Genomic DNA, 27,046 nt, shown 5'->3' with positions numbered 1-27,046 from the left:
GAAACTTAATTTTTTTTATTACGTATACTTTATTTCGAAATCTCGGAAGCTTACGAATTGTTGTTATATAATTTCTTAAAAATTCATTAAGGTTTCTTTACGTTTTTAGCTTAAATAGAATATCTCCATCGAAACTATCGCTGTGTAATCCCAAAGAGACGAATGGTTTGACGTCACTGGAGCAAATTCCCGCGGGTTCAGATTCCGGGGGCAGTCACAAGGAGGACGTGCGTTCGATGTCCAGCGAAGAGTTCTTGGCGATGGAGCGATCGGCGGAGCTGGACGAGCCCTTGCCGCAGATCGAAATGCATGCCTCTTATAAGGAAGAGAGTCATTCAGTTGCAGGTATCGGTTAGCTCAAGCTTGTTTGTATCACTTATGTAATTGTAAAGCTTTCCAATAAATCTCAGGATTAAGATGCAAATTGAAAACGTTATGGTGTCACATAGGTACCACTTTTATAGTTTTATATTAATTCGAATTCTATGAATTAACGTCAATGACCGTCAACCGACGAGAGCCTGCATGAAGTAATGTGAATGAACGAATGATGGTATTGTGAAAAGTTGGAAGATACTCTGCCTACCCCTCAAGGAAAGGGGGCGTGATATGTGTTTAAATGAAATGAACTGTAATTGCAGAGAAACGCGTGAGTTCCCGAGCATCGTCGCGCCGCAGCCCCGCGGCGTGGCGCCACAGCGGGCAGCTGAGCTCCAGCGGCTCGGAGTGCTCGCTGCAACGGGAGCCCGCGCAGAGGCTGTCGCGGTTCTGCCACGAGTGCGGCAGCAAGTTCCCCGTCGATACCGCCAAGTTCTGCATACAGTGCGGCGTCAAGCGGCTGCGAGTGTGAACCGACCGCTCACTGGAACTTGAAAGTGGTAGAGTATAGATTATTATTTTGTGGAACGAGTGTTCATGGAGTATAGCCTTCGAGTAAATAAATGTGAAAAGTGATGGCATGGGGCTAGTGCAGAGCTTCAAATTTTGCTCGAATGACAACTCGGCACAACTTTGTAAAAGCATTGAATTAAATTTCTGACAAAACGATTGGTTCTTTTTAGTATCTAAAAATGAAGTTTCCCAATGCAAAATGATGAATCTACACTCCTCCCATATGTTCCATTGGTTGGTCTTTATTTGTGAGACGATTTCTAGTCTATTATAGTGACGGCGTGGTGGCGCGATTGTTACGTAAGATCTGTATGATTTTATTCGTTTAAAAGAGACGAAATATCAACTCGATATTGACAGCACAAAGGTGCTCGCATTTTTGGTTTGCTTCTATTGTAAGCTATGAATAGGATTTTTCACCTGCAATACTTTGCGTAAACTATTTTTGTACTATTTGGGATTAAACGTTCTAATATGCATAAAATGTATGAATTATTTATAAAAAGGTTGGACAGCAATGCAAGCTTGACGCCTTAATGTTCCCAAATAGTAAATATTTTATTTAATATGCGAAAAGTCGAGCAAAGTTATTGAGGTACGAAAAGTTGAATTTTTTATATACCTTCCTAACAATTTACTTTGTCGAAGTATTTTTAAATCCATAACTTTAACTTTCTAACATCAACTTAAATGAATCTATCAGAGTTACACTTCTCTAAATTGTTGTAGATCTTAATATTGTTAATACAATATAATATTGTGCCTACAGAAACAGTTTTTTACCAAAATGCACATAAAATGTAATCTTGAATTTGCACAAAGTGGCAATATTGGACCATTACTTATATTTTATAAGTGTTCTCCGAATATATGGTTTATGATAAATATTAATATATTACACAAATGTTACCAAAATGCTATCTATAACTAATTTGTGCCTTCCTTGCTTAGCTAGCGCTAATTATTATCAGTTGTATTTTATTATCATGTAATTTATTTGTGTATGTTCTATTTCTGTTACAAGAAATGCCAAATACACTGGCCAGAGCAATCCTGGAAATAATGAAAACTGTGATATATGAACGACATGAATATACAGTGCTCTAGTTTACGTGTCAAGAGTGTATACTGGCGTATGTTTACCTCTATGCAACCTATTGCTTGCATAGTGTATATGGCTAGTGTTCTGCAGTACCCATTTTAAATAAAGGTGGAAAAATAGAATTCATGCTATAAAAAACACAGAAGTACAAACACCACCGGTAAATGTCCACTATGCACTTTTAATGCGCCAAAACTCATATTTATTATTGTATCAATACAGCTGGACTATTTTGTAAAATAGAAATTGTATGATTTCATAAGAATTGAGTGCCAATTCATGTTTTTGTGTTTTGAATGGAATTTGTGTACACGTTTTTTGTTAATGATAGCCATTTTATTTTTTATTGAATGTATTGAACTTTTCCAAGGATTTCCAGTCTCTCGTCTACAATGTAGTTGGCCATTTAACAAGACTGATTTTGTTTTCAAGTTTTCGAACTATGAATAATCCTTAGTTACTGTTGTATATTGTTTTAAATTAAATAACAATTATCGTGTAATAAAATTAACATTTTATTAAACATTTGGTATTTTTATTATTTATTACAAAATATAATACAACAAACTGCCAGTTTTAATAACAAAATGGTTAGCTGTCAACTAAACCAAAAACATGGGTACTATGATTTTTCACACTTGTGACAGCACAGTTTTGTAATTCATTTAGATTCTAATAGTTTTTCCACTAATGTTTTACATAAAAACTTTAATATACAAATCTTTCTTTATACTACTAAACATAATCAAAACTTATTTATTGTACTTATAAAATTTGATTTGGGATAGGTAAGTATATCAATGACATTTCACACAATTTTTAAAGGTTCAGGTTCAATTAAAATTGCGTATCTTTGTTAGTAAAACCAATTAAGTTTTGATTGAAGTGAAACTTACACTTATGAGTTAGTATGTACACACAAGATGACACAATGTCTGCTATAGTCTAAAAAAGCTTCGGTGTGCTTTTCTTGTCGGTATGGCTCCTCTCATCCTAAGCCTCCTCAGTGCCTCTCGGAGATGTTTAGGTTGTAATGGTCCAGCTTCTCCTGATTTCTCTAGAACCTCAAGTGCTGAAAGATCAATTAAAATTAATTAAATACTATTATCTAAGCTTTGTATTATGAAGAATGACGGTTAAAGAACCACTATGGGACAAATCACACAAAAATAGAACTAGTATAGCCCCAAAGTGAATTACTTAGGTAGACTCAAGACAAAATCATAGGGATATATAATTACATAAGGGACATTATTAATCACTAACCTTCTTCAACAACTTCGCCCACGAATACCTTAGCAATACCAGACATGGCTATAACAACATTCTGACCGACTGAGCATCCAGTGATAGTTTGCATCAAACGCTTTACTGCAGCTTTGGGGAAAGCGGCGCGCCTGTACATCTCATACCTATCCAACTGCTCTTCTGTGAAGTTTGACACAAGCACTCTGAAAATTCAATTAAAATAAAAGCAAGATAAACTGGCAACCTTGAGTATTGAGTAAAGTATAACAGGAGTAGCGAATGTCTTCCTGCCTTCTGAAATGTTTGAAACTGCCATATCAAAGAATCAGGTGAGAAAAAATAGCATTTTGATAGAAAGATAATAGTCAAGTTCAAAAATCTTATTAAATTATTTGAAGATAAATGAAACATACTGCATCTTCTCCCGTTCCTCCTCTTCAAGTTCCTTTTTGCTCTTCTTCTCCCTCTCTCTTTCACTAATCAACATTTCTTCTGTCATTTGAGATTCATAATTAGTTGTGGTTTCACTTTGTTGAAATTCATTCATATCAGGCATCACAATGTTATCCTTCATTTCATTGGCATTATAATTCTCATTATTGGTGTTTTGTGGTGTGTCAATGATATGATTATTATCAAATGAGTAGTCATTGATGTAAGTTTCGTACTGGTCAGTGATATCAGGCTGGGTACTTATGAAATTATCTGAATTCTCTGAGTAGATGTTACCAAGCTCATCGGCCCGATGCACAGTTTCAACATTTTGGGAGCTATCTGAGTATGTCTCCACAATCTCATTCTCAATATTGGCATTTTGTATGCTTTCCCCATAATTTACAAGAGTTGTATCTGTAAAGAAACAAATGGTCATTGTGAAATAATAATTTGAAAAATTATATACTAGGTTTAATTAGGTCAGTTTTTCAAAAACCTTTTTTCCAAAACTAGAATATTTGTTTGAATAAAAAAAGTCTACTTGAGACTTAAAAGTAACTCATGGTCCTTAATCTTCACAGGCACACTTATTGTAATAAATTAACAAATAACAGTAAATGAAAACAAGCTTTAGCAATCCCAATAGCATTATTACTTATACACATACAGGATGTCAAGAGTTACTGATATATGCCCTTCATAGAGAGAAGAAAAACAAGTCTTCAATGATTGTAAAGTAAAAATGCCACATTTGAAGACTTACATTCAGGTTCATCTTTCAACAATTTCTCTTCAATTTCAAGAGATATTTCTTGTGAATCATCTTCATTTGAGTCACTATGCTCCAGCTCTTGTGCTAATTCCTCTTCTGAAAGGTAATTACAATATGATCTATATATAAAAAAAAAGACACTGACTGACTGATTGATTGACTTATCAACAATTATAAATAGAAAAAAGACCACTCAGCTGGCTTATAACTTGGGATTATTTTTTTAGGCGATGGGCTAGCAACCTGTCACTATTTGAATCTCAATCAATGCTATCATTAAGTCAAACAGCTAAACATGGCCCTTCAGTCTTTTCAAGACTGTTGGCTCTATCTACCCCGCAAGGGATGTAGACGTGATTATATGTGTGTGTGTACCACTCAGCTGGGCTATGCGGAGATTTGAAATTTAACATGTAGGGTGTTTTGTTTATTGCTAAGGGAGTACTAAGGCACTGAGAGAAGATTGTCCGGAATTCCTTCAGGGACAGAAATTAACATATATTTTGTATTACGCGGGTAACTCAAACAAAAAATATCATAAATCACAAGACCATTGCATGCTTTTCGTAACCATTTCAGCTTTAGATTCATGCATGTGTATATGTCATAACCATGTGTTTATACTTCATGTGAAAATGAAGTCAAGAAAAGTAAAAGATTAGAAACTTGCCTCGTAGTCTTTCAGCTTCTGAAAGCCCGTCACTACTTGGATTATCTGCCATTTATGTTTAATTAAGCTATTTTAAATCAATCAAATTATGGTTATCAATGTGTCAGTATCCAAACTGTAATCTCTGGATAAATCAATTTGATCTGAATCGTATTTTATATAAATAAAATCAAATTTGTTTATTTCCACCACTCTTTACACTTTTATTTGAGCCGAGTTGCTGCAATTTTCCCGGCATGACTGCGTCATTTATGATTGTGACCTTGTTTACGATACGCAAAGATATAAAATACATACAGTTAAGTAATACATCTTACCGTCAGAAATAAAACGCATTCACATTATAGTCTATGCAGATGAAAACCAAATGTCAATAAAAAAACCCATGAGTGAAACAAAACTAATTTTGACAGCAAAGAATTTGGCAACGAAATCTTGTGGTGCGCGTGAATGTGAATTTATCCAAAAACAAATTTTAATTTTGTGCTCCGGTGCGGATAGAGAGTTCCATCATGAGCGCATTAATTAAAGTCGCCGTATCCAAGAGTCCTGCTTCACTGGTTGGTTTCCTAAAATTGACTTGAACTAGAATTTGTTATGTAATATGTTTTGGTACAGTAGACCACATTCTTTCTATCCCTTTATTTTCCTCAACGTACGAAACTAATAAACTTACATAAATTTTATTTCTAAAATAATTTACTATTGTTTGAAATATTATGTGTGTGTATTTTTAAACTTTACAATATTTTAATCTTTAATATAATGGCGAACCCCGGTCTTCCAAGTAGGTATAGTTGTGGAAGGTGCCATCTAAGAACACACAAAGATGTGAAAGATTAATCTTGAATGTGGGAGTTCATAAGAATTTATTATCGTTTGCTTTTTTAATACCTACATTTACCTATTTCACAATTTTATTTCAACATCCTGAATTATCTTTACCCTACAATTTTCTAACAGATTATATCCCCAGAAAAAATCAATTTCTGTGCACCTTCATCACTTACTGTGACACGATTATGAGATGTTTACATGGAATCTATTTGTTCAAAAAATATTGCACATTATTATAACAGAACTTACTTAAAAATTTTGTTTATCTCTGTTTCTCCCTCTGCAAAGGGTTTTTCACCTGATAAATACCTTAACCATTTCACTACTTTTTATGTACTAGTTTTCATCTATACATATAATAAAATAATAACTGACTGCAGACTGGACTTAAAAGATATTGGCAAAAAGTAAAAATGGGGGTTCTATAGGAAATGTGATTTTTAGAATTTCAGACTGTATGTTTATACCTGCATCATGCCAAATCTATTGCTCTGATTTAAATATGGTGCTCTCAAAAATGTGAGGCTTGGTCCAACTTAAAAACTTGTAAACAAGAATTCCTATTCCACCCCTCTAAGGGGCAATACAGGGGGACAGTTTTATCAGAGAACTTTTATGTGCGAATGAAGTCACAAGCTATAGCATATTCAATATAAAATCAAAAAGATCATTGTAATCTTATCTTTCACTTCCATGCAATTGGTGCAAGAACAGCAAGAAACCTGATTAACCATACATCTTAAGCATAGACTTCAATTAGGTACCTACTGTTTCTCTTCAATCAAGGGTAGAGAAAAAGAAGAAGAACTGAGAACTTGGGATTCTTCTTTTAGGCAATGGGCTAGCAGAACCTCAATTCCATCATACAGCTGAACATGGTTTTATCGTTTTAAGACTGTTGGCTTTGACTAAGATGTGATAATAAGAAAGTTCTATAAGGAAAGAAAGTAGGAAAGAATTTTTATAAACATGTCATTCTACTCCGTACAAGAATATTTAGATTAAAAAAATATAAAAATATGACATTCTTAATCTGCTCTGTTGAATTATTTATATCTATATGTAAGTTAATAAGTAAAATACTGTTATTTTACATTGGTTGCCGCCTATTTGCCATGCCTGTAAGATATTCTACAACCTTTCCTTTACTTATTATTGTAGGCTACACACCTATACCGAAATCTCCATGTATCTGTTGGAGGTGCACGGCCAGCAAAAGATGCCTCGGCGAACAGCAACACAACAAAAGCATACACAGTCATAGACCACAAGCATGATGCCTTGGTGATTGGAGCGGGTGGTGCCGGGCTCCGAGCTGCCTTTGGTTTAGTTCAAGAGGGATTCAAGACTGCTGTTGTCACGAAGCTGTTCCCCACAAGGTCCCACACAGTAGCGGCCCAGGGTGGCATAAATGCTGCTCTAGGTAATATTTTTTTTAATATTGTTAGGTGAAAAAGTTCTTGGCTGGAGAAAAAAATTTTTTTTACTTAAATTAGTTACAAAAAAATGGAAATGGTGCTAAAGAATTTTTTTTTATATTCTGCTGTTATTATTTTCTTCTTTAAAGCAGGTTCATAAAATGTGAAGGAAACTTAATTGCTTATATCAAGATGTGTTGAAAAATTACACTTCTTTGTTACTACCCACATGTTTTAATTTGTTAATTTAAATTGTGATTAAGAAATGGCATATATGATAAGCTGCCATCAAATCCTCTAAAAGCCAATTCATTTAATAATATTTGTATTGAATAAGTGTGTGGAACTAGATAAATTTGTTTTTTTCAGGTAACATGGAAGAAGACCACTGGTTGTGGCATATGTACGATACTGTGAAGGGATCCGATTGGCTGGGAGATCAGGTGTGATTTTATCATTGTCATTATGAGCACTTACTTGCTTCAAACTAGTTTTAGTTTCTCAAACGTACAAGGCCGCCTTAAATTTCTTAATGAATATTATTACCTTTTTAGACATGAAAGGTGATAAACAAACTTACATTGGTACTAGGTTCTTGAAATATTTAAATAAAATCAGTAATTTTCTGATAAATCATTGCATACCTCCTTCCTACAACCTTGAACAAAAAGCACTTTATTATATAAGCAATTATTTGATTTAATTACTATAATTACTCACACATTTTTTTTTTTGCTCTTTTCTGAGATAAACGTGTTTATCAATGCTGTAAAATCTCAACACTCGTATTTTATGTTTATAACTACTCCCGTAAATTATGAAAAAAATAACAATTCATTTGATTAAATTAAAATATGACCACACTAATCGAATATTCTAACATTTTATATAATTATTGAAGTACATAGAGCCTGAGTGTGTGAGTAGTGCGATTTTTACTCGATCAAACCCGTCAATCGCGTAATTAAGCGGTGGCTCTGATTAAATGACATACAAATTCGCGTTTACTTGCCAGTTGAGTTTTATCGAGTTAAACTCGCACGAACCCCTCTGTTAGAAGACAAACTCGTTATTCTGACAAAGAACACACTGCCACACATGCAAAGGTCACTCCACATAAACGCAGATTTTGGGAGCACTACAATGGTGACTGAGAGGATTTCCCGAATTCTTTATGTATTGCATGCCCATTGCCATAAGCTAGTTAAATAAAATACGAAAATAACTTACACTTAAATTCAATAATAAATACGACTGGACAAAGGTTAGGGTAATAAAACCGTGGAAATTCTCACTTTGGTCATTATCAAACTTGATTACATACATAGGCTGGAAATATTAAATCACGTGATGTAGACATTCTACAATATACACTAATTTAATCACGTTTTTATGCCTTGCGGGGTAAACAGAGCCAACAGTCTCATAAAGACTGAAAGGTAATGTACAGCTATACGGCTTAAATGATGGAATTGAGGTTGGAACCTCAATTCCATCGCCTATCTATCGCCGAAAAATCCCAAGATTATAAGCCTATCCCTCAGTCGATTTTACGACATCCATGGAAAAGATATGGAGTTGGTTCTATTCTAAAGTTCCAGCAACCACACGGCATTTTAATTAGAAACCAAAAACCATTAAAGAAAAGCATGCTTGCTACTAAAGCAAAGTATATTTTCTGGCATGAAATCTAGTATACATACTTAAGCAAATTTTATAAGCTAAAAACGTTACGCTCACAATTGCAAAGAGCTTATCTTTGAAAATAAAAAAAAACTGAAACGTCATTCTCTATTGTCCTACACGTTTTACGTACATTCGATCATGTTCAACTTCAACGGAGATTGTCCTCAGCAAAATATAGGTACAATTATTATATGTTATAAACTTACTTACTCAAAACGAGACAGCCTCACGGGAACACAGCATCGGATAAATATGTACTACTGACTGTACCTATGACTATATATTGCCATAAGGAAAAAATAAAAATTTACATATTGTATGCAAATACAAGTGCATTGAACTGTAATATATTATATAATTTATGTATTTACAATAATTAATTACAAGTCATTGTAGTAACACATGCATTCATTCATGTGAATGGCGTAACAATCGATGTCTTATAGTAAAACCATGACAAGGTAAATATTAGTAGGTATTTATTTTTAACAACAAAAACAAACTTATCTCCGTATAAAGTTCTATCAGCTGATAGCTGTTTATAAAAATTAAGTGATAGTCATATATGCTTAGTAAGTAAAGCTTATCTCGACCAAAAATGAATAGCTACCTATAAGAAGTTATCGGTGCATAATGCGTCCTGTGATGCGGTGTTCAATTTAAACTGATAGTGATAACCTTGGCAACTTTGCTCGTTTTATCATTGTGGTCTACAATTTGTTATGGCTATTAGCAGCAGACTTAGTAATTACTGTTCAAACTGCTACCTAGCTGGTCTCGCCAAACTATGATTATTTCTTTAGAAACAATAATAAATTACAATAGACTTCATATTTTTGTTAACCAACGTTTTGAAATTTTGAAATTAATTATTATTGTTACTAGGTCGCCTTTTGCTGCAATGTTTGTATTACATGTGAGTTTGCTGTTATTTATTGTGGTGCAAAAAAAAGTTGTTGTATTGTTAATAAATTGTTTAATCATAGAGTCATCAAATCCCCGGTTATATTAAATAAAACATCTCAAAGTCTTTATTTGCGAAGTCCTATTCAATCTGAGAACATCTAAACAAGCTGGTATGATTGTCTCGATATTAAATCCCGCGACCCTCGGGATTAAAGCACCGCCATTAGGTACTGCTTTGTAGGAAGTATAGTGGAAAAATCGGGAATATACACTACAGAAGACAGAAGGAGAACAGAGGAGAGAAATAATCCAATGAAAATGCACTATATTTTTGGAAATCAACTAAAAATATTTAAGAATAAAAATCTGATATTTTTTCTTCATCAAAACAACAACAACATCACCAATCATGGCAACCGTTGCTATGACATACATATGCATATATTTCCCAGCTGGCTTGGCCTGTTAATATTTATATACATACAATAAATAACTAAATATATATAAAAAAAGTTGCCTACATGCTTGAACACAACAGTTGGTATGTCAACAACATTGCAATAAATATCTTGAAAAGATGCCAGGATTGTCTGGCTCATAGACTTTCTATTGCGACTTATAGATGTAATTTAAGCTAGACGAGCATAATAGGCGGGCAACTGGACCAAAAGTGATACAGGACAGTCGTTGTTTTACAGTCCTCGTCATTAATATACATATGTAGCTAAACTGACCTTTCAGCCTTTTTGAAACTGCCTGTCTACCCCTGATATCTATCCCCGTAACGGATAAAGACGTGCGACTATATGTATGTATACATATAGAATGTCCTCGAATAACGGAAATTGTACTCTAGTTCTATTTGTTTGAAGTTATGATGCTTAAATAAACCATGTTTAAAGGACGCGATTCACTACATGACACGAGAGGCGCCGCACGCGGTAATCGAGTTGGACAACTACGGCATGCCATTCTCCCGCACCCCCGAGGGGCGTATCTACCAGCGCGCCTTTGGAGGGCAGTCCCTCAAGTTCGGCAAGGGAGGGCAGGCGCACAGGTGCTGCGCTGTGGCTGACAGGTAATGTATTTAACAACATTCCCTGTAAGTATCGTCAAAAGGCATACAACTCCTAGTATTTAACGACATTGGCATTGCAGTTTACAACAACTGTTAGTGTACAGTACAACTATTCTGTTTTAGCTGACCCTGGGGGCTTTCAATTCAATGAAAATATTAAAAAGCAACAATTTCTTTGGTTTTAAATTCCCGGTGATAGAATGAATTTATTTATTTAAAACTTTATTGGTATAATAGGGGACCTTATTGCTAATAGCATTCTCTATCATACAACCTTTAGAAAATAGAATAGTCAGGTGCCAATTCTATTTAATCTACTACTTAATGTAAAAGCAGCTAATAGACATGACAACCCCAAAGGTCTATATATTATTTTCAAAATTATGTTTCACTTGTGTTCATCGTTTTGCCCTATCTTCTCCGCCTATGGCATAATTTAATAAAACAAGTAATAATCTTGTGATAATTTCAGAACGGGCCACTCCCTTCTCCACACACTGTACGGTCAGTCTCTCCGCTACGACTGCGAATATTTCATCGAATACTTCGCAATGGATCTACTGATGGAAGACGGCGTTTGCAAAGGATGCATCGCGCTTAACCTCGAAGACGGAACTCTACACAGGTATTGTCAATTTTAATGATATTAGTAGGTAATCAAATATTGTTTGTCGTTGTTAATGGATATCGTGATTAAGTAAATTTTAGAAGGTAATTACAAATGTGTTGTGACAACATTGGTAATTATATACCGTAGATACATACTTACTTTAAATGTTGAAGAATTATTTAATACATAATTAAGTAAATTAAAGTAAACAATGTTATCTTAGATGGCCTGCATGATGGACATCCTGTCTGTAAATCTTTGGTATTATCACAAAAAGTTATGAGAAATGATTTACAGAGCCACGACGCAAATTAACTTCTTAAATGAGTTCACTGAATTAAAAGATAAAATCAAATGGCTGATAAAGTCTTAAAAACTAGCGCATCCTCGTAGCAAAAATGACAACAAACCTTGTTATATATTTTTATTTATGTGCAATAAAGAGTTTACAAACAAGCACTCTTACTACTAATCCTCAAGACCCAATCTGCTAGTTAAACTGATCTCGCAGGTTCCAAGCGAAGAACACGATCCTAGCGACGGGCGGCACCGGGCGCGCGTACTTCAGTTGCACGTCCGCGCACACGTGCACCGGCGACGGCACCGCCATGGCGGCCCGCGCCGGCCTGCAGAACGAGGACATGGAGTTTGTGCAGTTCCACCCCACCGGTGAGTCTTGGGGACTGTCCAAATGTGACGCTGTAGTGGGAATCTGTTTCAGTCCATCTTCTAGGTAGTTCTCACAGGAGTGGATGTGGCAATAATTTTAGATTTAGGCAATAACTACTGCCATGTTTTGCAGCAGGCATTGTTCAAGTTGTTTTATATTGCTCTGTTAACAAGGTTAGGGAGATCATTTCATTTATTAATTACACAGTTCTGTATTGTGGTCATAGGGGGACATGAGCACTTTAAATGACAGGAGGATGACGGCCCTTTCATTAATAGTTAATAACTTTTAGTTGTTAAGAAGATATTCCGGCAGACGTAGTGTGGCTCGTAATAAAGTGAAGCATCGTAATGGCCGCATTGTACGCATGTGTGATGACAAAAAATGAGATAAGCTATGACGCAATGGCGGCCGACTGTCACACTATTGGTGCGAGTGTGAGGCGTGTATATATTCAGTGGGCCGGTATACTATGCTTGTTTTGCCGTAAAGTAAAATGTTCATCAACTTACAATACTATTCCAGGTATCTACGGCGCCGGCTGCCTGATCACGGAAGGTTGCCGTGGTGAAGGTGGATTCCTGGTGAACGCCAAAGGGGAAAGGTTCATGGAGCGGTACGCACCCGTAGCCAAGGACCTCGCCAGCCGGGACGTGGTCTCTAGGGCCATGACCGTAGAGATCATGGAGGGTAAGTTCATATTTTCGCGTTTGTTTCTATAGAAGTTCATTAGATTGCCGCTGTCAATTATTCCGCCAACGGACGAAAAGCGCCTTCATTACATTAAGATTAGGTAAAGAACCTCAGCACATAGTCATAATCACTCAATCAAGCTTCATAATTATACTTTTATTACGTGACCACGTCGTAATAATAATTGACAAATACAACGACAATAAAGCTCCTGATAAAAGTAAGTTGAAGCACCAAAAACAGGTATTCTTATTATTCACTTGTAATTATCAACCAGGTCGCGGCTGCGGGCCGGAGAAGGACCACGTGCACCTGCAGCTGCACCACCTGCCGCCGGACCAGCTGAAGCAGCGGCTGCCCGGCATCTCCGAGACCGCCATGATCTTCGCGGGCGTCGACGTCACCAAGGAGCCCATTCCTGTGTTACCAACCGTGCATTACAACATGGGAGGCACTCCTACCAACTATAGAGGGGAGGTAATATATGTTTAAAAATCGGGCTCGGACCTAAGGTTCAATTCACGATCGCCCCAATTCCATTGGACAAATTAAGAATGTTCCCTCGTTCCTGGATGCATCCTTTACTGTGTTTCTTCAGAGACTGCACTTTTCAAACTATCTAAAAAGATATCATGAAGTTATTTATCCCATTGCTATATAAACTTTGAAGGTGCTGACCCACCACAACGGCGCGGACCGCATCGTGCCCGGGCTGTTCGCGGCGGGCGAGGCGTCGTGCGCGTCCGTGCACGGCGCCAACCGGCTGGGCGCCAACTCGCTGCTGGACCTGGTCGTGTTCGGCCGCGCGTGCGCGCTCACCATCGCCGAAATCGCCAAGCCGGGCGATTCGCAAGCACCTCTCAAGAACGTAAGCTAACTTTTTGTTTATTAAAAATCTTCATCAACACAATAGCTGAACGTGGCCATTCAGTCCTTTCAAGACTTATTATTGGCTCTGTCTGCCCCGCAAGGGATATAGACGTGACCATGTGTATGTATGTATTAACACAACACGAACAACAATTTTACTGATTTTAGACTTTGGCTTTGCATTATACTGTTCATGAATAATACAGGTATTAAACGCGCACGTAACGTACTTTTATTTTAACCCGGATGTATCGGTGAGTCGCACGGTGACAACAGAAACATGATGATGATGGTTAATTAATTCATTTGTGCGCAAATAATATAAGAAAGTTCTGTCGTGCTGAGTTTGAAATAAATACATAGTTATAATTATTAATGTATTCAGCTAGAAATTATTATTTAGTACAAAACCTGTAATTATATTCCAGTCGACCGGTGAAGCCAGCATTGCGAACCTGGACCGCGTCCGCTACTCGAACGGCTCGATCGCCACCGCGGACTTGCGCCTGCGCATGCAGAAGTGCATGCAGACCAACGCCGCCGTCTTCCGACAACAAAGCACGCTCGAAGCTGGTATGGTGTATAGTTAAAGGGCAGTAGCTCTATTATTTGATCTGGTGGACGGGGGACGTGAAGTGTTTCTATTACTAAACTAGTTCCATTTTCATTCTACGATTTTTCCTCCTGTTACCAAAAGCCAGAAATTAATCCACAAGATCTACAAACAGATAACATGAAAATTCCGATCGCTCTTTAAAATAGAACAACGATCTAGTAGAGACGCTATTATATTATTAAACTAATCATAACTTCATTCTTATATTTTTCTTCCCTTTTACTAAAATATAAAGATTACTGTGTCACATTTTGCAGGCCAGAAACTAATCCACGAGATCTACAAACAGATAGCGGACGTGAAAGTGTCCGATCGCTCATTGATTTGGAACAGCGATCTAGTGGAGACGCTCGAACTTCAGAATTTATTGATAAACGCCGTTCAGATCGTAGAGGGGGCGCTGGCGAGGCAGGAGTCCCGCGGGGCGCATGCTCGGGAGGACTTCAAGACCAGGAGGGATGAATTTGATTACTCCAAGCCTTTGGAGGGACAGGTGACTAGAATATTTATTATTCGAGATTCGGTATTAGTAACGTAAGAAAGTTCCAATATTTAAGGGAGAAATAGAAAAAGCAGAGAAAAGAGAGCGATCAGATAGTCTTTTAGATTAAATAGGCAAACAAGAGGGATGAATTTGACTATGTACTTCAAAGTTATGAAATTCATCCCTTTCAAATCTTTGAAAGGACAGGCGAATACTTGTTCCTAGACAGCTTTCACTTGAAAAGTGGTTATCAAGAAAACGTGAATTCCATTTTTTTATTTCGCACGCGCGGGAGTACTACAAGACCAGAAAGTACAAGGTTGACCTCTTCAAGTATTTATAGGGGGAAGGATACTTGTCACAAAGCAAATTGCATTGTTAAAAGGTAGATGGTACCGTATCGCAAGCTGCATAGAATTCAACTTGCAAAACTCAGAAAAAAGGCATTTTGACAAGACCGTGGCAGGATTAGAATGGATGCCACTCTGTGTATCACAGTTTTGTTTTTCTTGGGAACTTTCACTTTTCACTGCCGTCTTAAAACTTTTCTATAAACCGTTATTGTCACTAAAACCTATTATTATTACAGACAAAACTTCCATTCGAGAAACATTGGAGAAAGCACACACTAGCGGAGACCAATGTGGAAACAGGAGAGACCAAACTGAGTTACAGGCCCGTCATAGATAACACACTCAATGCGCAGGAGTGCAAGACTGTGCCGCCCGTCATCAGGACGTATTGAGACGATCTAGGTGAGGATTTGGATTTATAAAAAGCTTTTATTGGTCTGTTTCTTAAGTTAGAGAGAGAAAATGCCAAACTTAGGAGTTTAAATATCCCAGTATCAAATACAAAGACACTGTATTAAATTTAAGAATACAAATTTCTATAATGTAATTTATTATTATTGTTTCAGGTATAATTACGCTGACCGAGTCGATCAGTATTTTCAGCGCCACTCGATCACATGGTGTTCATTAAGTTGCGATTATTTATATCATGTAATTTATTATAGTTAGACTGTCGAAGCGCTACAAGTACGAAAAACCTCCACAAATGATCCGAGCTAGCGAGTACAAAACGCATGCCTTAAACATCGTTACCATATGTCCTCGAATTAAAAGTTTTCGTTGCTGTCATATTTTTCTGTGAATATCAGCATTTATTACAAATTAAATATACTTTTAACGCACCACGGTACTTAAAAAAAATAATTCAATACAAACATGTTTTTCGTATTTCGAAAGCGTATTTGTAATACTATTAGATGTAGTAGAACACTTTTTATGAATCGAAATTGTGTAAATATCGGTATCATAATCTCACATTTTTAATGTTTCGCCTTGTGTATTTATTTGCCCGTGGACATGTTATGATATTACTTTTATATTACTGCTTGTATTGTTCAAGAGTCAAGCAAATATTACTATTTGATGACTATGAAAAACGTTTGTAAAAAATTCAACCTCGACAAATTTTATCTCAATTTTTAATCGAAATATTGAATTGGCAATGAAGACCTGCTTTATTTAATTTTGCATGGAAGTTGTTTTTATAAATTTTTACTTACGTAATGTACCTACCTCAATTCCTTGTTCATATCTGATAACAAATCTTTCTACTTATATTATGTAAATTCCGAATTTTATATCAATCGAAATTTTTATTTTATTCAAATTTCCGCAGTATTATGAAATTTTGTTTGAATAAACTGTGAATTATGGTACAACTGAGTAGAACTTAAGGATACAGATTTGATGTAAGAATATGTGAATATAATGAAATTGTGTTACTGGCCTTGTTTTTATTCTCTTCAATATTTTACGAGAAATATCTCACCCTAATCTCTGTTCTAAGAATAAAATGATAACGATATTGTTTACCTAGTGTCCCTGTCTGATATGTGACCTTTTAACATAGATCACGATATAGACAAAATAACACAAAAAATAGTCAACTACTTAACTAATACTAGTTTTTCCCGTAGTTTCACCTGTTTCTATGGCAAATTACGGTCCTTCTCTACGAATCCTCTTCTAATTTTGTTGTGTGAATACATGTGCTCGGTAGTGAATTTTTATCCCACAGTGTAGTACTCCTAAAAAAGGTGTACTTTGTTTTTTCTTAATGATGTTTGATTAGACCTGCAGGAGTAAATCTACTTTTATATCAATAAGTTGCGTCGGCCAAAGGTTTACAATTTTCTAAATACATTATATTTAAAGGTGTGATATTGTCATTTACTGTTTGTTATTATTAAAAATACCTGGGTGACCGAGCTATGGTCGGTGGACGTCAAAAAAGTACATAGTTTTTAAAAAATGACAGAAAAATTTAACAACAAAATAGTAAATCCATTAACACCGTCGCGTCTGCGAATTTATTGATCTCTAGCAGTTGCTACCAAAAATCATTTTCTCGTAATAGATAGTTATCTATTACGAGAAAATGATTTTTGGTAAGAAATATGGGAAAAACTAACTTTGTATGTGGGTGGGACCCAGCTAGATCGATCAAGTGTCCCTATAATATATGTCAAATCTCGAGAACCGGGTATACAAATATACATATGTACAAATATTGCTCGTTTAATAACATAGGCTGTTACAGTGTTGCGGAAATTATGTATCAGAATTGTGCAACTGTGTGACGCACTATGTATGAACTTTTCCATAATGACGTTATACCTACGCGCATACATCGAGATATCACATATTTATTTTAACTTTATACCCATCAAATGTACAGCAAGTGGACTGCCAGTCGAACCTTTGGACCAAACTGACTGTACCTACATCCAGTACGGGTGGTGCGAAAACTTTAAAAATATATATAAATATTAATAAAAGGTTACTTAATACGCTTTCATATAATAGTTTACATATGTACGTAGGTATGACTATAGATTTATACTCCATATTAAATAAACATACATATACCACATGTTTACTGGTCAAAAAGAAGATTATGGACTTGCTCCTTGAATTCAAATCTATTGGGCGCCCTCCAAATAGATTCAGGAAGAGAATTCCACAGTGATTATCTTCAGAGACAATTTGAAAACATGTAGAAGTTATACTTACCTCCTTATGAGATATAATCATGAAAGTAAAATAAATAAATGTCCATTATGTAAGTCTTTGACAAAAAAGACCATCGTCTATCACCATGCCAAACATGACATAACATATAAACACGTCTATATCCATTGCGGGGTAGACAGAGGCAACAGTAATCAAAAGACTGAAAGGCCACATTCAGCTATTAGGCTTTATGAAAGACTTTAGATGAAAATAGTAACAGGTTGCTAGCCCATCGCCCAATTTTGGAACAAAGGAAAATTTTACTTTGTCAGAACATGCGTCAGTCTTTATTTTGTTTTATTTATTCTAAAGGTTATCAATAAAAGGATCAAAGTTGAGGCTGGTATAATTCGGTCAGTTCTTTTACCTCTATTAGGGGCACCACAGAACCGAGAAATGAAGTCGCGGAGATTCAACGTAGGTATTAATTTCAACATGTTGACTTTAATAGTTGGTGTTTATCGATTAAAATAATTAAAGCTATCGGTGGTGCGCTTATTGAAGGGCAGGTTCATAAAGGTTAAATATTTTCTATTAAGCCCATTGTAGGTATCTGTATTCAAGACAGGCACATGTAATATCATCGACCTAAGTAAAATTTCTTTGATATAATCACTTGATCAAAGATATAAACTGTTGGCTTTGTCTGGCCCATTAGGCAAGGAAATAAAGTAAAATTTTTATTGCGCTACTAACTATGGTTGTTTTGTTCACGTCATAATTAAAAGAATTATGACGTGAAACGAGACAGCGTGATAAAAACGAAGTAGTAGCGGTAAAAGCGGTAGGTACATATGTTAGATACATATGTACCACGTACAACTTAAAAGTTTTCTTCGGTGCGTTTTTTATTTCTGTCCCAAAATTAACTTGTTTATCACATCTTTATAACATCTCATCTTTGTATCATGCGAAAAATGCTATCATACAAATACCTACATAAACATAATATTAAGGTAGATTTGTGTTCGGCTATTTCTAAAATTATGTGTCTTAAATTTTAAATAGGTACCTGCTATAGCTTTTGCTTGGTTTCAGTCCCATGACATATGTATATACCTACATATAAGTAGGCAATATATCCTTTGCCGAGTAGACATAACCAACAGTCTCGAAAATAATAGGCCACGTCCACTGTATGGCTTCATGATGTAGGTACCTAATTGATATTCAAATACGAGCTCGATTAAAGTCCATAAAAAATTTCTAAAATCGTTTATTTTAATATCTGCATCAAAAATCTATCCTAATTCTTATATGGTTTTGATTTCAACCTTATCATAAATTTAAAAGCATTATTTCAAAATGTAATCTAACATTTTAGGATTCAATTTCAATTGAATTAAGTCGTGAACTATTGCGCCGCCTCGGCAACCACACTGGTGATAAGAGGGTCGTGCGTGGCATCTTCATATCAACGCAGCCATTTTGAAGATTTACCAGTGGCATCTTTGTCGCGACCCGCACTGCTCGTGTTTTTTTGAAATCAGACCTTCCACTCTTCATTTGGAAGATTTTACTGACTTTTCTAACTCAGATCTCTAAGATAAGAATTCGTCGTCACATTACGCATTGAATATCTACTCGCCCTTGTGACTATCTTCTGCTCAATTCCTTTGCGATTTCATGGTGCTATCTAGAATAATCAGGGTGTCTAAAGCAACCGGCGTCTGCAGGGGCCCCGTCGTCGGAGCCGACAAAATTCGGATTTACTCGACCCTTGGGAGTATTTTCTTCAATCTGTGTAAAGGTAATATTTTTACAGCTTACAACATAGATAGTTTAGGGCTAGGGCCCACACTAAGTCATAATTCTGAAATGACTAAGAAACGCACTAAATCCTATCCTACTAGGTACTATTATAAAGGCGAAAGTTTGTATGGATGTTTGTTACTCTTTCACGCAAAAACTACTGAACCGATTACCATGAAATTTGGTATGTAGGTAGCTGAAGACCCAGAATAACACATAGGCTACTTTTTATCCTAGAGTTCCCGCGGGATTGATAGGGTTTCCATGCGGACGAAGTCGCGGGCGGCCTCTAGTAACATTATAAAATTGATATTCTAGAGGGCTTGGATCCGATAGATAAATCGACAATGTAAAAATTTACGAAACGATGTAAGTAGTTAGGTAATTTCAACAGATTTGTTTATTTACTTAGTACCTACATCTTAAATTCTTATCCTACTTCCTACTACTATTATAAAGGCGAAAGTTTGTATGGATGTATGGATGTTTGTTACTCTTTCACGCAAAAACTACTGAACCGATTACCATGAAATTTGGTATGTAGGTAGCTGAAGACCCAGAATAACACATAGGCTACTTTTTATCCCAGAGTTCCCGCGGGATTGATAGGGTTTCCATGCGGACGAAGTCGCGGGCGGCTTCTAGTAAGTTTAATAAATCATTATAAGTCACTAGTTTATCATAACTTACTACTCTGTCAAGAAAGTAGCAGGAAAAGATCAATAATACACAAACTGTTTGTTATTCATCCAAATTTATTTTATCACCTTCAAAATATGCTCCTTTAGAAACGATACACTTACGCCAACGAATAATCCAATCATCAAAACATTTTTTAAACGCTGTTTCCGGAATTGAGGTCAGTTCTCGCCGCGAATTCTCTTTTATGTCTTCTACCGATTGAAAACGGGTCCCACGAAGTGGTAATTTGAGTTTAGGAAAAAGAAAAAAGTCGGCTGGAGCCATATCTGGTGAATATGGTGGTTGCTCGATGGTATTTGTTGAGTGTTTGGTTAAAAATTCGTTCACAATGATGGCCTTGTGCGAAGGTGCATTATCATGGTGCAAAATCCAAGAATTTTCTTTCCACAAATCTGGCCTTTTTCGTCGGATTTGCTCTCTTAAACGCCGCATAACACTCAAATAATATTCCTTATTTACCGTTTGACCTTCCGGCAAGAATTCCGAGTGCACAACACCGCGATAGTCAAAGAAAACAGTCAACATGACTTTGACTTTTGAACGACTTTGGCGTGGTTTTTTCGGTTTCGGTTCAGTTGGAAGGCGCCACTCCGAAGCTTGTTGACTAGTTTGCATGTCAAACTCGTAAACCCACGTCTCGTCACCAGTAACAATGCGTTTCATGAATGTTGGGTCGGAATTGACTCGTTCTAGCATGTCCTCAGCGACTCTCATGCGATTGAGTTTTTGAAAAAAATTCAGGTCTTTTGGGACTAGCCGAGCGGCAACATGTTTCATACCCAAATTATTAGTTAAAATGGTACGGATCGACTCGTGAGATACAGAAAGTTCGGTGGCTATCTCTCTCAAAGTTGAATGAGGATTTTCAGTCACTATTTCCTTCACTTTTGCGATGTTAACTTCAGTTGCAGACGTTGATGGCCTACCAGAGCGAGGCAAATCTTCCATCACATCTCGACCGCTTTTGAACGCTTTGTACCACTCATAAGCACGAGTTATTGATAAAGTCGATTCACCGTAAGCCTTCTGTAACATTTTCAGTGACTCCGAACACGATATTCCATTGGCAATGCAAAATTTAAGACAAACTCTTTGTTCGATGTTTTTATCCATTATGAAATTAGCAATACACACTAGATATGATATAACTAAAAATAGCACTGTATTTAATGTAAACAACAGATGCAACTCAAACTCCGCGCCAAAATGGAAAACAGTTGTGCCAATCTAACAACAACAAAAAAAACAAAAATTTGAATTTGGAACCATAAATAAATAATCCATTCCCGATACTTTTCTGACAGAATGTACATCTATGAGTACCTACCTACCTTTTTGTCAGCACTCATGGGGGTCGAATGAATCTTCACATTGATTAAATAATTTGTATCTGTAAGTACATTAGCATTGATTTTACCCACTCCAATGGGCCGATAAGCACGTCACAAAGAAAGGTCATTAAGTTAAATTTAGGTACGTTATCATGTTTGTTAAAGAACCTTGATGCACTTTTGCCGCATGAGATAGGACTAGATTTTTTTATTAGTTCAAACTATTAGTGCTTAATAATAAATAAAGTTGCTAATACATAAAAATCAGTAGAAAAATTCACTTTGCATTCACCGTTGTACTAACTGTATTCTGTATCGTGAATTATTTTCTCTTTTTGTTCAAAAACAACAAAAAAAAAGTATTGTGTACTTTCGTTCAATCCAATAACTTGAGTTTCTTTTGGGGTGAGGTCGCCTAGGTAAGAAAAAAAATTACCGCAATGAATTGAACGCTTGTGTGATTGCCTATTCCAGCCTGCCAGGCGAAGACTATGGCCGCAATTCCCCCATCCGCTTTCTCTGCTGGACGTATCCGCGAGACGCAGCGTCAAGACATGAAGATCACCACGAACGTTAAGAGCAAGGGTGACACCAAGTTCTTCAACTTGTCAGCTTGTAAGTGTTATTTATGACACGCGATAAACTTCGTGCTTTCATGAAAAACCTATGTAAGTAGGTATTTCATGAGTTGTTCAGGTTCAGATGTTGAACGTTACATTCAACAACTTAACGAGTTCTCTTTTAGCCATTCAATAGACTAGCTAGTCATTTATTAAAGTACTATCCTACCTTATATTATTTGCATTTATAATTAGGAGATAGGAAGTAAGACTAATTACTACTTAATATATTAAGTATTACAATACTTATCTAGATTTATTTTTAGTAACAGAGCTGTCTCCACTCAAGTACAACAGCAAGTTAATGAACAGCATTTGGGGATTCTACAATCGGTACTCGCCGCACAACGTGAAGAAAGTCACGGATGACTTCGCTTTCAAGGCGGAATTGCAGCCGTGAGTACCATATAAGGAAAAAAACACAGATATAAATAGCCTAAAACTAAATTCAAACTTTAAATTTTAAGTACCTACTTACATAACGATCCTATATTTTTAAATGATACATTTAGGTAGGTAAAACATATATCCAAGATACCAGGCTAATCCTGGCCTGGTTTCGAACCCGGAACCGTCTCAAACTTTGTTTTATAAAAATACTGCTGTGAAAAAGAGGCCGGCAAACAATAAAAAAAATTATGGCGTGTCCTTCTGAATAAGACCACGAGATAAAACGCGACAAAGGGAATAACCACATTTACATAATAAAACAACCATGATCCAAGCTGTGTCAGGTTCCCTTGTAAAACAATGTAGCGAAGGTCAGATTGGAGCCGCACCGTGTGTGGCAATAAGCGAGCCTCGAGCTCTTTAGGAAGGATAGTACGTAAAATTTTTAAGTACACTTTTTGTTTGTTTTCAAACTCTATTGCACATAAATTGAATAGAATTAATTTTATTGCTAACATAAAATTTATGAAGCATTTTTATTATTATTTACAGATCGGCTGTCAATTCCGCAAATAGGGCAAGCCCTTTTACTTTGCCCGTATGTTCCCGCCCTTAGATGGGGTGTGGCCCTCCATAAAAAGCTGCATCGAGCTGTTTATATAATGAGATGTTTCTTTTATAAATAAATACTAAATAGCTGCAAATTAAAAACTGTTTTCCTTTATGACCTGACCTAAAACAGTTTTTAAAAATAAAAACGACAACAATACCATTAATGTGGTGTTCTGGTGCGCAGAGATCCTTGATTGAATTTGAATCAACATATTCTTCAAACATTTGCAGAACAACAACTACGTATTTTACATAAATAGGATGAAATGCAGATATTTTAAATATTCCTCTAAAATAATAAGCATACTAACAAGCAATGCTGTGGTTGGTACTTGTTTAGGACCACTCCATATTTTTCCCATGTGATGTCGTAACAATCTTCCAAGGGATTAGGCACATTTGTCTACTTCCCTTCTTGTGCCATGAGATTTGCTTCTCAATAAAAATTTCAAGACAGCCACAGTACTGCAATATGTATATAAAAAACGAACTAAAGTTTACATAGTTAGTGTTATAATTTTTGAAACTGGTTTTTACACATTATAACCAAATAACATAATTAATTAAAGAGAAAAATAAAAATAGCAAATTAACCTTGCTAGTTCTCGTGACAAAATAGTTTACTTCCTACAATTAATAAACAAATTCAAGTCTCTATATTTTCTGTACTATTTAATATATAATACCATCAATATGTATGTACCTACACTATTTACATTTTTCTTAAATAGACTAGGAATTAGGAACATATTATATTATTATACATAACAATTACATATTAACAAAAATATAAAATGATTTAAATAAGCAAACATATCATAATCAATATCTTCAGTAGTATCATGCCATGGTATCTTTAATCTATTTTAATAGAGAAGCTGGCACCACATGAACATCCAAGGTCGGCATTTGGATTCTGAACAACTCGGAAAGCAGACCGTATCAGCTCTGTGTGGTAGTCAATTGTCGACCCTTTGATGTATTCCAGAGATGTCTCATCAATAACTATTTTAACACCATCTTTCTCGAAAATTCTGAAATCAAATAAACACACTTTTAGTTCAAGATTCTATTTAAATTGTTAGTGCTTAAATTTTTTGTTAAACCATGTACTGGCCAGGACCACCATTAGAAAAATTATCACAGGCCTAAGTCTTAGAACTGAAACATAGAGGGTATTAATTGTAATGTAATATTGTATGAAAAGTACTTCTCTCGACATATAAAAACCTTTGCAGGTAAACTTAACCTGTATTGGATTAATCATGCTTACAAATCCAATAGCCTTAATGTGTAGATTTCCTCATGATATTTTCCCTCATATGATATTTCACCATAAGAGCATCAGTTTTTATTCAAACTAATGTACACAACATGCCGTGTGGTTCCCGGCACTATTACAAAAAAGAATAGGACCACTCCATCTCTTTCCCATGGATGTCGTAAAAGGCGACTAAGGGATAGGCTTATAAACTTAGGATTCCTCTTTTAGGCGATGGGCTAGCAACCTGTCACTATTTGAATCTCGGTTCTATCATTAAGCCAAATAGCTGAACGTGGCCATTCAGTCTTTTCAAGACTGTTGGCTCTGTCTACCCCGCAAGGGATATAGACGTGATCATATGTATGTATGTATGTATGTAATGTACACAACTACCAAATTGACTGACATACATGACTGCGATGGGATTTGAATCTGTGCCTTTAGGGCATCACACATTTTACCAAACACCTTACCCATTCGACCACCAATGCTCAATACAAACTGCCCTTATTGTTGGCAATTGGTATATTTGATGATGCCCAATTCTTCTTTGTTCATTCTATTATTAATGTTATTACGTATATTTCATTATAATTATTTTATTCCATTTTAAACCTGCTGCTAAGTAAGTCTCTCTATATGTGCCATCCAAATCGATACCTAGATAGCAGAGTCAGATAGCTAAAGATATGTATAAGAACCCACGGTCAGTGAACCAAAACACTCTTTCTCTTAATGGACAAATGAAGTTGGTCTAACTTACCTGTCATCATCTGCAATTTTATTGTCCAAATCAAACTTATATTGAAACCCAGAACATCCACCACTTTCAACACATAGCCTAAGGAAGTTATTGTTGCCGTCACAGAGTTGCTTTAATTTATTCACACAGTTATCGCTGATAGAGACACCTGCTGCTGACGCCGCCGAAGTGCTGACTTGGGTAGAATACAGAAATCCTGATTTAACATAGTTATAAGCAGTTCTGTAAAAATCCCTACTTCTCAACATCTTTTAATTTACTTTTTCAATAATTCCGAATTATTAAATTGTCACGAAGGGGAAAAGATACGTAGGCACAGACTGACTCAAATAAATAAAAGTCAAATTTACAAACTAAATAGATATTGGTCAAAATAACACAACAAAACTAGGTACCAAGTTAAATAGTGAAGCTAGTGTTGTTTACCAAAGTTATCGATAATAGGATAAGATTGAATTGGCAATACATATTCGATAATATTATGCATGTTAGGAAAAACTTACTTTCAAGAAAAAGTGAATGTACTAGTAAATCACTGCGAAACAATTATAAGTTGTTGGTCTCAGCACATCGGCTAGCTAAGATAAGGATATCATATCTGATTAATTGTATATTGTATATGACTTTATGACCAAGTGTTTTTGAAAGCCAGACAAAAAATTCAAAAAGTACATTAAATACATACAGGATACAGGATATAAATGATAAATATGTATGGCCCGAGCTTGACTCTTGCCTCTCAATGAGCATTTTTATTTTACAGATAATTAACTGAAAAATAAATATAGGTTATTAGCGCGCGGAATAGGGCAAAAGTCCAATTTTAAAATTGGTGCAAGCGATAAAAAACAACATTCTAAGAATCGCTAGTGTTTAAAAATGTCAATGGAATTAATACATTAAACTGGGAATTTCTTAAAAAAAATATGAAAGGTATTCGATCATTTATCATGAAACGGCAACCGAAGACGCAGGCACAATATTAAAATGTATATATTTATTTGTAGTTTCATATTTCATTTAACATTTTTAATTCACTTTCGTTATGTAGTTCCCAACACTAACACAACTAACCTGTAATGCCAAATGTCACTGTCAAAGTCAGGTGAAGGGTTTTAAAGGTGATGCAACTACGGAATAAAACTAGGACAATAAATAATTAAACCTGTAAAATAGCACCAAAGAATGGGACCTCTCATCATGTTCTCAATGTTTATGTAGTTAATGAAACACGCTAAATCTTTGTCGCCAAACCAAACTGTGGTAGTTTAGTTAAGGAGATGAAGCTATGTTTAATGCATAAGTAGGTATTAACGGAGTGAGCATTATCTAGCGTAATTGTTTTGACAACGTTCAAACGTAAGCGACATGTACGCAAATGTCAACAATCTACTCTATTTTTTACAATCTATAATCGGCAACACAGGGTACAAGCCGTACTTTGTAATCGCCAGTAGGTGTATGTCGCAGCGAAGTGCTGCCCGTCACAAAAGAAGCTATACCTACATATTATATTGATATACCGTGCTATAATACATTT

At 35.8% G+C, this 27,046-nt stretch overlaps 5 protein-coding genes across 10 annotated transcripts in view; 3 read left to right on the top strand and 2 right to left on the bottom strand.

The window, feature by feature from the left end:
- The window catches only part of LOC106134326 (probable cyclin-dependent serine/threonine-protein kinase DDB_G0292550), a 35,372-nt gene extending 33,585 nt beyond the window's left edge, over positions 1-1,787 (top strand). For all 6 annotated transcript variants that reach the window (XM_013334345.2, XM_060948902.1, XM_060948901.1 and 3 more), the window contains 2 exons: positions 110-345; positions 642-1,787. In XM_013334345.2, coding sequence (XP_013189799.2) covers positions 110-345; positions 642-850 — 445 coding nt within the window. In that variant the 3' untranslated portion in view covers positions 851-1,787. The remainder of the gene's footprint in view (positions 1-109; positions 346-641) is intronic.
- Positions 1,788-2,506: 719 nt separating this feature from the next.
- On the bottom strand, positions 2,507-5,375 carry LOC106134266 (TATA-box-binding protein-associated factor 11-like protein 4). Its single transcript, XM_060948906.1, has 5 exons — positions 5,119-5,375; positions 4,440-4,544; positions 3,655-4,090; positions 3,260-3,444; positions 2,507-3,065 (listed from the first exon to the last, which is right to left on the bottom strand). Exons 1-5 carry the CDS (start codon positions 5,168-5,170, stop codon positions 2,932-2,934), a joined length of 912 nt encoding a protein of 303 aa, XP_060804889.1. The 5' UTR covers positions 5,171-5,375; the 3' UTR covers positions 2,507-2,931.
- Positions 5,376-5,505: 130 nt separating this feature from the next.
- LOC106134340 (succinate dehydrogenase [ubiquinone] flavoprotein subunit, mitochondrial) lies at positions 5,506-16,781 on the top strand. The gene is made up of 13 exons (XM_013334358.2): positions 5,506-5,678; positions 7,117-7,378; positions 7,743-7,816; positions 10,868-11,043; positions 11,516-11,668; positions 12,165-12,322; positions 12,849-13,013; positions 13,294-13,493; positions 13,687-13,884; positions 14,315-14,459; positions 14,760-14,995; positions 15,576-15,741; positions 15,906-16,781. Exons 1-12 carry the CDS (start codon positions 5,631-5,633, stop codon positions 15,729-15,731), a joined length of 1,971 nt encoding a protein of 656 aa, XP_013189812.1. The 5' UTR covers positions 5,506-5,630; the 3' UTR covers positions 15,732-15,741; positions 15,906-16,781.
- A 2,707-nt stretch (positions 16,782-19,488) lies between these two features.
- Positions 19,489-23,584, top strand: LOC106134280 (uncharacterized). Its single transcript, XM_060948907.1, has 4 exons — positions 19,489-19,822; positions 22,332-22,472; positions 22,744-22,873; positions 23,420-23,584. The coding sequence occupies exons 1-4, from the start codon at positions 19,699-19,701 to the stop codon at positions 23,481-23,483; spliced, it is 459 nt and encodes a 152-aa protein (XP_060804890.1). The 5' UTR covers positions 19,489-19,698; the 3' UTR covers positions 23,484-23,584.
- A 386-nt stretch (positions 23,585-23,970) lies between these two features.
- Positions 23,971-25,944, bottom strand: LOC106139497 (iron-sulfur cluster assembly 2 homolog, mitochondrial). The gene is made up of 2 exons (XM_060948908.1): positions 25,507-25,944; positions 23,971-24,513 (listed from the first exon to the last, which is right to left on the bottom strand). The coding sequence occupies exons 1-2, from the start codon at positions 25,752-25,754 to the stop codon at positions 24,336-24,338; spliced, it is 426 nt and encodes a 141-aa protein (XP_060804891.1). The 5' UTR covers positions 25,755-25,944; the 3' UTR covers positions 23,971-24,335.
- Positions 25,945-27,046: the final 1,102 nt, after the last annotated feature.

Source organism: Amyelois transitella, chromosome 17 (assembly GCF_032362555.1).
Source record: "Amyelois transitella isolate CPQ chromosome 17, ilAmyTran1.1, whole genome shotgun sequence".
Classification (NCBI taxonomy): Eukaryota; Metazoa; Arthropoda; class Insecta; order Lepidoptera; family Pyralidae; genus Amyelois; species Amyelois transitella.
The sequence above is the reverse complement of the archived record's forward strand: the minus strand, read 5'-3'. Positions and strand labels throughout refer to the sequence as shown.